The 13,208-nt window shown below is 36.8% G+C and overlaps 1 protein-coding gene across 1 annotated transcript in view; it reads right to left on the bottom strand.

Moving 5' to 3' along the window:
* LOC102807340 (transient receptor potential cation channel subfamily M member-like 2) overlaps positions 1 to 13,208 on the bottom strand; it is a 169,015-nt gene that overhangs the window by 130,853 nt on the left and 24,954 nt on the right. Inside the window, exon 2 of the mRNA XM_085502863.1 lies at positions 226 to 659. Within this exon, the coding sequence (XP_085358989.1) occupies positions 226 to 624 (399 nt within the window). The 5' untranslated portion in view covers positions 625 to 659. The remainder of the gene's footprint in view (positions 1 to 225; positions 660 to 13,208) is intronic.

Here is a 13,208-nt window from a genome sequence, read left to right as displayed (position 1 = left end):
TTTACATTCATCTGAATTATTTTCACTATATGGATGAAAATAAATTCAAGTAAAGACATATTTTTGTAATTGTGTACATAGAATATATGAGAATTAGATGAAACAATTTAGGCTTCCAAAGAAGATCCCCATTAGTACACATCAACTGTTAAATTTGCTGAAATTCTCTTCTACTATGTATCTCATTATCAGCTATTGTGCCAACAAGAAGTTTAAAGTACGAACCCATTGTTGTTCTGATTTGTGTTCCAGTATTCCTAAACCGGCTCCCAAATTTTCTTCTTCATGCTGGACAACTAATACTTCCTGCACTGGTTCTCGTCGTTGTCTTCTTTCTTTTTGATTTTCATCATCACTGTGTTTTAATCCTCTTCTTGCTCTTCTAGATTCACTATGACGATAGGAAGGATTGTCGTAAACCTCCTTGTGAGGGCAGTCTTCAGAGGAGTCATGAACCTTGTTATTAGGAGAACGATATTTTCTCCTTTTTCTATGTTTTTCACGATGGCGTCTGTGCCCTCTGTCATCGTCATGATGCAGTTCATCTCTTTCCTGAGAATCAACCGATCCACTTCTCTTTCGCAACCTATCTGCTTTTCTCATTTCATATGACATTGAAGCCATGTTGTCTGAATGATAACAACTCAGTTGAAAGCTCTCTGGATCATTAGATAATACAGATACAGAAGCAATGTTCATAACTTGGTGAAACAGGTCTAGAAAATGGTGATTTCATTTTTTTTACAACATGCAGAGCTGTATCTATTAAAACAAATAAAACGAAACAGTTTAATAAAGAAATCAAAAATTAATATGAACCTTCATACATTGATGTCTATTTACCCATCAATTTTTGTTGAAATTTGAAGACATTCATAAAAGTCCTTATAAATAAATAATAATAATACCGTAACTTTATTGCCACCGCGTAAAATGATTTACATAGTATAAGTACAGAAAAAAAAGTTTAGAAATAATAACAAGATACATGTATATGTAAAAATATTATAAAAAGTATGTAACTAGTATTTAAATGTTAAATAAATCTTTGCTTGCGAGTATATTATGTAAATTGTGTGTTTTTATTTTTGGTTGAAAGTAGTATCATAATTTTTTGGATGAAGTATTTTCAGTGTGTGTTATATTTTGGGCACTTCAATAAAAAATGTTCTACATCTTCAATTGAATTTCTGTCAAAGATTGTGCATATTCTTTTGTTTATAGGTTTCGTAGGAATTGAATATCTGCCTCTATTACTAAGTTATGGTTACTAATTTGAAATTGTGTTAACATTTTCCTCTTGTACCGGTAAGTGTCAAGTTCATTCAAATATGGCTCAAAGATGTATTCTGTTTTAAATTTAGCATATGTTCTCAGTTTGCTATTTTCTTTGGAAATCAGTTCTTTCTAGAAACTTATTTTCAGGGTAAGTTTTTAAAATTTGATTAATTTAATTTTTTTGGTTTCATATAAATTTAAGTTTAATGTCTAGATTTCCTAAAAATACTTTGTTCATGATGTAAATTGATTTACCAGCTTTACCTGTTAACATGGCATCAACAAAACTCCCATTTGATTTTATTGTGATTCCTAGATGTGTATAACTGAGTGTTATCATTTTCAAAACAGAATTGGTATTTTTTCTCAATGTTGATGAACCGAAGATAACAACTTCAGTTTTTGAAAGGTTCACACTCAATTTTTTTTATTTATTTTATTTAATATGCAAAAATTACAATGACAAATTACAGACAAAACAATAATAGAAGAAAAAAGGAAAACAATTACAGATCATAATATTCAATAAAAGGCCCCCACTTCTTTAGAAACTTTGTTCTTCTGTTCTGAGCATTCGCAATGATACTTTCCAAATCAATGGTTTGTTTTACACAGGATTTGAAACCTACAATGTTTGGCATAATGTGTTGTAACTTGTACTTTAATATATAATAACGACCTATAAGTAGGACATAGTTAAGCATTGGATTATCATGCTCATCAATATCTCCCAGAATACATTTTAGAGCATTTAATGTGAAAATGAGTTCTGTGAACGAGGATAACCATTCCAAAAAATGTATATAAATCTACAATCCCAAAATAAGTGATAGTAATCTTCACAAAAAGAGCATAGTGGAGAATCTTTGAGATTCCATGCATACAGAAGTTGATTAGATAGCAAAAATTTCATAGTAAGCTTGTACTGGAAATTTCTAAGCTTTGTATTGGTTGTGATTTTATACGGGAGTGTACATACAGCTCCCCATGGTATTATAACATCCAGGATATCATGCCAGTAGTGCTGGATATGTCTTGGAATTTCATTGCTTAAAAAGGGTTTCAGCAGCACAGCATACAACTCTTTATTAATTTTATCCCCACTTAGCCATTTACAATTACGCATGTTTGGTTTACATACACGTAATTTTTTTTCCAGCACAACCAGCTATGAGATTTTTCCATTTTGAAGGAATGGCAGATTTTAACTGAAAAAATTTGTATCTGGTACATACATTCCCATATTGTAAAATAAACTGTTCAAATGCTAGAAAATTACAGTTCTCATCAAGAAGGTCATTAATAAAAACAATACCATACAACGTAAGACCCCTACCTCTCCATTTTTGTTTACTATTTTATAATTCCCATCACCAATTAGACAATGTCACAGCATTTTGGCTATTTTTTCAACAAATCCAAAATCACTCTCGACAATTTTTTTTTACTTTACATTTGTACTATGATTACATTTGAAGTTTTGATAATATTAATGGGTATACATATTTTAATGCATGCGTGTACACTCACAAAAATACCCAAATGACAAAAAAAGCAGTATTTTTCTTTTTCTCAATAATGCATTTTTTTTCGATCTGGGTAACTTGTGAAATCCTAATGAGATTTAAAGTTCAGTTTGACTGAAATGATGGTTTTGCAAAATTAGGGCTTGTCAACTTGTCCATGGAAGCTTCAAGATTTTTTTTTTTATAAATATTGTATTCACATTGACCATGAGGTCCAAAGTAATTCTTACTGATGTGACTGCAGTGACTGTGTAGTGTACTCGGCAGTTGTTTGTTTTGTGTTCTTGAAATTTTGTACAATACAACGGTAAATAGGTATATTATTTCCACTTTGCAGTATATCGTAGACAGTGCTTGTATACTTTGTTAAATATCGGATTGTTCGGAAGCATGAGATTGTAATGTAAATTTTGTTTTAAAGTCCCATGTTGACTATGTCCCAGCCCGTTTACTTACTTACTGTCAGTGTCTGACTGGTATATACAAAATGCGACCAAATAAACGTCAGAATAGTAAAAAAAAGTAACCTAAAAATTAGGTGCCCGTGTCGAGAGAGCCGCAGAACCAAAACAGTATATCAGTCGTCGCCGTCCACAGCAGTGATATGGTTTAAACGCATCGAAATTGAGAATAGACCTATTGCATAGAAATGAACACTACCGGTAAATACAGCTATCCCGGCCAGCAACCGAATCATCAGTCTTCATGAGTGATGTAACTGGTATTTCCATCAATTTGCTCCTATTCCCACTGTCCTAAAAGTGAATGTTGTAAACTTCGCAAGTTTGCGTATTTTCGTACAGCGTAAACATTGCTACAATCAAAGACGCACTGAATAGTAAGTCCATTCTGGACTAGTACCATTGTAAATTTTTGGAGAGTAAAGAACTATATACCCCCGGTATACAGAAAACGCTCCTGTAAGAAATTGTTAAAATTGCCCGATTGGCATTTCCAAATCCTGTATTGAAACGGAACATATTCTGTATTCACTAAAAAACATTGTTATGTTTCTAAACAAACTCGAAACAAAAGAAACCATGCGATCCAAACAACCTGCGCCCTTGATAATCGAGTCTTATCGCCCTTACGTTTCCGAGCAAAAATACGTCGATGCCAAAAATGACAGATTTTCGCCAAATCTTCTATTAGTGGTTAGATAGGTTATTTATTAGAGACGCTCGGGGAACCAAAATTGACGATGTAAATCACTCCGGCGGCAATAATAGTCAGGGGGTGAAGGACTGAATTTCAAAAACATATTTTATATATAGGGTATATAATTAATGTTATTTTTTTAAAGCTTATAGAATAGCCCTATACTCTCCATACCATGTCAAATGCTTTGGCAAAAGTTTTTATTTATTTTTTTATGTTTTTATTTATGATGGAACAAAAAACTTTACCAATACAACTTGAAACTGATATGCCCCTGAAATTTTGAAGGTCTAATTTGTCTCCTTTTTTATAAAGATGAGTGATGCAACTTAAATGCCAAATATCTGGGGAAAACTGAGCTACTCAAAACTAAGTTATACAATTGAGTGAGTGAATTAATAAGATAGTTTGAGCTGTATGTTAATATTTCTTTTCCACTAATAATCTCATCTAAGTTATTATTTACTATTCTTTCATTATATTTTCTTGGAAACTATTATCATCTTTTTCATTGTTTAATGTTGCATAATATTCCATGCTTTTAGTTGCTAATATTGGATTATCACTATTTTGAACCGTATTGTTTATGTATGTTAAGTGAGTATCATTTTACAGTATTATGCCAAGAGATCTCGCGCTTTCTCATGCGAATGCAGGGGTCGTATCTCCCGCCATTCAGATAGACTTGCCGGATTCTCTTTGAGGCAAATATTATCAGTTTTATTCATAATTAACAACCAAACATGTATAGAAAGTTTAATTATGAATAATCTACGCACTATGGGTACTCGGATGCAGAGTAGAAAACGCACAGCTGAGGAGAACGGGACGGAAATCGCGACTACTTCTGTAGTGTTGGAAACTCAACTGCCTAACCGCCCGAAAAAGAGGACGTCCCGCGGCTAGAACATCTCGAAATAGGAGAAATCTGGACTATAGTAATCCCGCTAATTGGACTAATGCTAAGTTAAGATTGGAATTGAAAGACATGGGCTTTAATTTACCGACTAATTTAGCCCGGAATTCCTATATACGCATATATGAAATGAATAGACCAAATCATCGTAGTTCGACCATCCAAACATCAACAGCAGACACGGGGCCATGCCAGAGGCGGCCGAGATCGACAGTCTGGACGATAACGAGGGACTGGGGAGATACGCAAACATCCTCAAATGTTCTATCCGGCGATGTTGTAGCAAGTATTCGCCGTGATATTTCTGACTTGAGGCAAACAGTAACCTCTTTAATTAACAATTCCAGTATGGCTAAAGGCGTATCGATTTCACCGTCGGCGACATCGGTGCCTGAACAGGAAGAGAGTCAAAGGTCAACAGCCGCAGTGCATTGTAGGGCGAGTGGTCACAACAATATGGCGGACCCAAGGTCAGCGGTGACATCAACGCTGCCGATAACTAGCCAATTACTTACCATTGACGGGTTTGCAACGCAAGGCAACTCTGTAAATAACCCGTCAATTAATTCGAACGTCTCCTTTGAATGAAGAAAATACGGAATAGCGGCGAAAAGTTTGCCAAGGATCGTTAACGTGTCACCGACGACAATGAGGGACATCATCATTACAGGTAGATATGTAAATCTTGCTGCTTTATTAATAATAATAATTTTATTACACTACTAAAAAACCTTCAGAGGGTTTTTGTATGGTAAGGAACATAAATACATACCTGCCCAGGAAATGTCCGACAATCGATGTATAATGGATGTTGATGGCAATGAAATAAAAATTAAAGGTAACAATGATCCACGCCTTAATAAATCCTTGACATTATCAGAATTCTGTGTGGCTTTTAACAGATATAAATCTGTCATGTGTAGTGCTCATCCAGAACGTCGGGAAGAACTGGATGAATATCAAGCAGACATTGTGGACATACATAATAGTTGGGGTTCAAGATTTTATGACTATCACGTACAATTTGCAATGACTGCTGCCACTTGGCTTCAGCTTGAAAAAATTAAAGTGGACTGGTCTGTAGTAAATCATTCTTTGCTCAATAAGGTTGTTGCAAACCAGAAGGCCGCTGCATGTATTATTTGTAGCAGCACACTGCACATGCAAGACTTCTGCCCTCAAAAGAGAGGTTTTGGGCCACCACACACCTACCAACAACAGGGATCTACAGACGGGAGAGGGAGCAAGAGGATTTTTCATAATGGAAAGGAAATCTGCAACAATTATAACACAGAAGAGGGATGTAGACGAAACCCATGCGAGTATACGCATGCATGCCCCACATGCAAAGGCGGCCACCCAGGCTGAAGGTGTACCAAATCTAATGCCAGTGGCACTTGCCCAGTGACAACAACCAGTGTTCGAAATTAACTGAAAATCGTAACAGGCCCGAAGGACCTATGTCAAATTAAAACTGTAGGTCCTTCTAGCTAACTGTAGGCCCTGATATTTAACAAAGACTAAACGGATAATACAAAACCTTTATTTACTAATTAATCAGATATATTATCTGCAGCCTCAAAGACGTCATCATCATTTCTTTCATCGTCACTAAACTCATCAAAATCTTCAGAAAAAACACTGTCATGATCACTGGCTGACTCTGAATCTGACATGCATTTTGCATCGTGTTCACAATCATTGGCGTCAGTCTCATCTTCTACAAGGATCAATTCTGCTGCACGATCCTCGACAAGGCCGGCAATACATCACCTTGTTATCAAACCTTGTTGTTGTTATCAAAAAGTAACCAGTCTTTGAACTCCGCCTGCCAGCTAACTTGGAATGTGCGTGGTTTACGCCTAGACCATTCGTATTCTTGCTGTTTGTCACGCCTTTCTTGTGTGGTTTTCACACGTTTAGCAGCAGGCTCCTGGCAGTTTAAATATTGCCACATACTTCGATGTAGACGTAACTCTGCAGCGTGTTCGATGCAAATCAAAGATGGCGGAACATAAAATGTATGCGCAAATTCTATTGGTTTGAATCGGAGGCTTGATCGGCCTACATCCAATCAGATCGTTTGTTACAGTTCCCACGTTCGGCGCATTTCGCGATCATTCGGCGAGCTTGAATTATGACTCGTATGGCATGCCCAGGTCGATGAGTGATGCCATTTGTTGACCAAACGTGCAAGAAAACTCAATTTTGAAACAATTCTGGAGTTACTATAGATATTTATTATATATTTGGTCTTACAATCATACTAAATAATGGAACATTTTTTTAAAATATAAATTTATGGTCGGTCACAAGGACTGATGGTTTTTCACAGCTCTAGGCCCTTTACACCCACTGTCGGCCTGAGGCCGACGGACCGACGTTAATTTCGAACACTGACAACAACTCATGGCTTGTACACCAATAAACATTGATAAATTGGAAGAACTTTTATTTGAACATCCAGATAAAACTTTTACATCCCAATTATGCTCAGGTCTAAGGGAGGGTTTTATGACAGGGATTGAAAATGTCCCAGCGCTTTCATATGAATGTACCAATAAATTAACAGCAAGGGCAGACCCAGCTTCTGTTAGCCTTTGTCAATTTCTGACTGCAAAAGTCTATGTGATAGGACCCTTCGATACACCGCCTTTTTCAGTTTTTCGTATAAGCCCCTTAGGTTTAGCTGAGGGCAAGTATTCGGGAAAGAAACGTCTTATTGTTGATCTTTCAGCCCCCCATGACAAACCAGGAGTTCCAATCCTTAACGAACTCATAGACAAGGAGGCTTTTTCAATGTCATACATACGTATTGATGATGCTACTGTGGAATTGAAAAGAGTGGGTAGCAGTGCATTTATGTGTAAATTTGATATCATGGATGCATTTAAACAAGTTCCACTTCACCCATCGGTCGTGCCCTGGCATGGGGTTAAATGGGAAGGAAAGTATTATTTTTTGTGTATGACTAGTATTTGGTTGCAGGTCAAGTCCAAAATTGTTTGACACACTTTCCCAAGCTATTTGTTAGATTGCGGAACACAAATATGGAATCAAATTTATTTTGCATCTTTTGGATGATTTTTTAACTGTAGATGATGGAGAATTTAATCATGACATTGATTTTTAATACTTTACGAATTCCTTTGGCGAATCATAAAACATTGGGTCCTGTCCAGGAATTGGAGTATTTAGGTATAATGCTTAACTCAAAAGAATTGATGGCCTTTCTACCAACAGACAAGAGAATCGGGATTTCAAAAAAATTATCTGAAGTGTTAGCAAAGAAAAGTGTTACCAAACAAGTCTTGTTATCTTTGTTAGGTCATCTGAGTTTTGCTGGAAGAGTAGTCTTGCCAGGTAGATCTTTTGTGTCTCATCTACTGCAGTTAGCCTCCATAGTACCAAAACTTCATTACCATGTAGCTATTAATAGTGACTGTCGCATGGAGCTAGCTATGTGGGATAGTTTCCTGCAATCATGGAATGGAGTTCATCTTTTCCTCAACAGTGAGGTCACCAGTGCTGCAGACTTGCAGATTTACACAGACGCTTCATCGACTGTTGGGTTTGGGGGATATTTTAGAGGCGAATGGTTTAACGACTGTCGGCCTGCAGAACTTAACATGAATAACCGGAGTGATCTATCTATGGCCCTTTTAGAATTATACCCTATTGTGGTTGCAGCTATGTTATGGGGAGGGAAATGGTCTCAAAAGCGCATCAGGTTTAATTGTGACAATGAGGCTACGGTACATATCATTAACAAAGGTAGAGCCTCTTCGAAGTGCCAAACTATAAATAAGTTAATTAGGCGACTCACCTTGTTGGCAATGCGCTATAATTTTATAATTCTTGCACGCTTTCTCCCAGGGGTTCATAACGGGATAGCTGATTCATTATCATGTTTCCATTTCCAGAAGTTCAGGCAGTTGGCTCCAGCCGCACAGCAGCTCAGAACGCAGTGTCCACTATATTGCGAAGTGACCCAGATCTAGCTGAGGAAGTGGAGGTACTATATAGTGCAGCGGTAGCCAAGAAAACCAAGCAGGCTTACAGTACCGCACTCTCACAGTTGTTAACCTTTGCTAGTGTGCACAATGTGCAATGCTCTATATCTAACCTATCTCCCATTTCAGAGAACCTGTTGATTTTATTTGTAACTTACTGTAGCAACAGTTTGCAGTTAAAGGGGTCCACAATTAGGTTATACTTAGCGGGCATCAGGTATGCATATCTAAAGGTCGGCTTTTCAAACCCCATGAAGTCGGCCTGTGGGGCCCCGTTAGAAAGGTTAAATTTGGTATTAAAGGGGCTGACACGCAAAATGGGCCAACACCGACAGCCCCGTCTCCCTTTTACTGCAAACATTGTTGCTAAAATGTGTTCAGCTCTAAGCAAAGGAATATTCACACCTTTTACAGATGTTTTGCTTCAAGCAGTAGTCTCAGTGGCCTTTATTGTCTTTTTGAGGTGTGGTGAGTTCACCACAGAGAACGCACAATTTGACAAAAATGTCAATTTATGTCTTGAGAATGTAAGTTTTTGTAGTTCAGATAAAGTTCTTCTGAAGTTAAAAAAAACAGATCTCACACTTTTTAAGAATAACTGTTTTTGTCCAGTTACTCCATTGCAGCAGTATATTGCTGCCCGTAAGCGTAGCAATTACCATAACGGACCAAGTGACCCTCTGTTTATTTCAGAAGACGGTCTACCTTTAACAAGCGCATGCTTTCTGCATTTATTACGCTCCTTACTAAACACAATAGGGGTAGACGCCTCTAAGTACTCAGATCACTCTTTCCGCATTGGTGCAGCCTCATCAGCAGCACATGCGGGAATTCAGGACCATATGATTAAAACTCTAGGTCGCTGGACCTTGGATACCTACAACAGGTATATCCGAGTAGCAGATGACTCAATCTACGGAGCACAATCCGTAATGTAATCCGAGTATTGGTTTTGACTTTCTCCCTCATTTTGTTTCCTTTAATTTATATTTTTATTGTAATACATCAGTTATCTATATTACTTTGTTAATAAACTATCGTACTTCATTTTTATTTATATCTTGGGTGTCATTCCACAATTTCATTAGTTTCATTTTGGGTACTTCGCTATTGCTATATGCTCGTATACCCCCAAGATATCTCCAGACATAATTTTTCTTTCAAGTATGTATTTTAATAACTTTTCAGTAACCTTGTCATCATTACTGGGTAGTTGCCAAGCTGAAACCTACCTATAATCAATTAAATAACTTCACGCGGTATCAACATCGCAATAAACAACCACATCGCTCTGGATGTTTCAAACAGTCGCAGTCACGCTGCCTCTGACATCTCATTACTAACTTCACAGCAGCGCAGCCTGCTATAACTTTTATACATTCTTTGTACTAACTCTGTTGTTTTGAATTTATTTCTAATCAGTCGTGTATTTTTCTATATCTTTGCAGTCGCATTATGGGGGCCGCACCAGGACCATAAATTAATATTGTATTGGCAGACAGCGCTGTGGTTTTGGTCGAGCCCCCCTTTTTTGCCAATAAATAAGCTTTAACGTATATGAGATCTCGTGTCATAAATATTTGTTAATAATTTTCCAAACTTCTGTTGTTTTTCCTTGTTGAAAAGTTTATTAAGATAGTTTTCTTGGATTCGTTTTTTCATTTGTTTTATTAGTTTCTTGAATCTTTTCTTTTGCATGTCTTAGTCTTAGTTGCATATCAAATGGTAATTTATTTATCAACTTTGCACAAGCCATTAGATCACATTTACTCTGGTTGCATTGTTTATCAAACTATCAGGGATTCGTTTTTTGTTAGTTTTTGTGAACAATTTAATTGCATTTGATTTTATTTATAATGCATGAAGCTAAATTTTCTAATAGCTGATTACATGTCTGGGTTTCTATATTCACATTATTATGACTTAAAATTGTCTTATTAAACTCTTCTATTTTATTCAGTATATCTTTTGATGCTAATCAATCATGGTATTTAAAAGCAGATAATTTATCCCACTTCCACTTCCTAGGCATTGGCTCTAATTTAGTGTGTTCATGTACATGTTGTGTAGTGTGCACATTAAGTAATATTGAAATGTAAAACTGTGGACTTTGAAATATTCAAATTTGTTGAGAAGGTCAGTTGTTGCTAAGCCATAGTCTACCATACTGTTACCATTCCAGTGATAACATGTAGTTTCCACAAATATCACCTGCTATGTGACCATTGGAATTCTCAAGTTACAATATTTACAAAGATCACATACCGTATTTCCCTGGGCAAGCGCCCACCCCCGTTTTCACAAAAGTTACATGTTGGGGACATCCTCGGTTAAACGCCCAGGGTGATTTTTAGCCAAGAACGGGGTCAACAATAAAGTTTTATTTGTTAAAAACGAACGCGTTTGATTTATTTAAATAGTGTGTTACGGTAGTTCTCTTTTTGGAGTGTGTGGTGGCCCTGAAAAAGGTCGTTTCGTTTGTATTTTTACGTAAAAACTCATTGGAACTTAACGACGTAAGATGAACCACGCAGCATGTGGCGCACACGTTCTGCTTTCTCTTCATTCACGATGAATCCATGGTGAGTGGTTTGAAGCACTTAGCTTTGGTTTCAAAACGTAGCACTTCGCTGACTGTGAATCCATAATGGGAGCTAGCACTTTTGAGACATCACGTTGTAAACTTGCTACTTTCTTTCCATCCTTCATCACAGCTAGAGATTATTTTCAGTCTGTTTTTTATGTATCGCCATTTGGATATGTTTATGTATTCACAATACCGGGTAGTTTGTAAACATTTCACATCAGTAATAAAAGGTTTATTTGTTTCATAGCCCTGTCTGCTATTCTTCAGTAATTACGATGCGATGTATCAATAGGTGCGTGAACAAAATTATGCTAATGAGGTCATCGCGGTAGTTTTTCCAGGCCGTTTCGACTTGCACTGATCACGGTTACTAAAAAAGTAACCGTGCATTGATTACAATACTTACCATACTTTGTAGCCATTTTCAGCGAGTAATACAACTTCATTCGCTGACATAAAACAAGTTTTATTCTTGAAATTCGACCCTGTGTCTTAGTGTCCCCACAGTTCTTGACCAAGTGCTCACGTTTATTGAAACCTCGCATAAATCAAGAAATAAGTACGTGTACAAAAGCATTCCTTTATTTGACCTTATCATACGATCACAAAAACAACTTTTTAAAATCTTTTTTGGGGTGGTCCTCGGGTAAGCGTCCACCCCCATTTTTCCCCGATTTTGTATGTTCAGGCCCCTGAGCGCGTGCCCGGGGTAATACGGTAATAGTTTTCCATAGCTGTTTGTGTTTTTATCAACTAAATTGCATCTAAATTGCATAATTGGTACAACACTATGCTCAGCAAGCAAGTGTCATACCAGTAAAATCTCTAGTACAGTCCGAAACAAGATGATTGAATTGATTAAGATATAATTGGAGGTTAACATTGTGCAGATGTCAATGCTGACAAATATATATCACTGTCACTGCAGCATGTATAGCCTTACTTGGGTACCACATGCAGTGCTAGTTGATGTTGAGACTGGTACCTTGTCCTCTGCCAGGGTTGCCATAGTGCCCACTAACACTTAGGTACAACGCCCGAGGTGCATTATATGGGAGGGGTTGCTATGACACCACCATGTGAGAGCCGAGACTCCTTCATCTTATCCACAATCTCTTGTGTCGATTTGATTTTATTCACCACTCATTCTTCTCCCACATCTCAGCAATGTTAACTGATATTTAGACAATATCTAACTATATCTATATTGTAATAGGCAGTGACTGATAGACAATGGAATAGCAATGGTATGACAAAATCAGTTCTTTGCTATGGAGTAGTTTTTAGTTTAATATTTAATGAATTCACTGACATTTTGTCATACACTAAAACAGTCTCTGAAAACAGCATGTATGATGACAATAAATCTAAAAATCATAAAAACAAACTTAGAACTTATAGATTACTGAAAAAGGATTACACCTATGAAAAATATCCAACAGTAGTTAAAAATCCCAACCATCGGTCAGCCCTAACAAAACTACGTACAAGTGCCCTTACCTTACAGATAGAAATGGGGCGGTACAAAAATATTGACATTGACCAAAGAAAATGCAAAGTCTGTGATCATGATGAAGTAGAAGACGAGAAACACTTTCTGCTAAAATGCTAACTACACCAAGAGGAGAGGATTAAACTGTTCACTGAACATAACTTATCCTCAGCTGGTATAGCCGAGGAAGAAATCAAGATAAAAATTCTCACCTCTACCGACAACAAAGAAATCACTG

This window comes from Saccoglossus kowalevskii, chromosome 8, assembly GCF_978046115.1.
Source record: "Saccoglossus kowalevskii chromosome 8, keSacKowa6.1, whole genome shotgun sequence".
Taxonomy (NCBI): Eukaryota; Metazoa; Hemichordata; class Enteropneusta; family Harrimaniidae; genus Saccoglossus; species Saccoglossus kowalevskii.
This window is presented reverse-complemented; position numbering and strand designations above follow the sequence as displayed.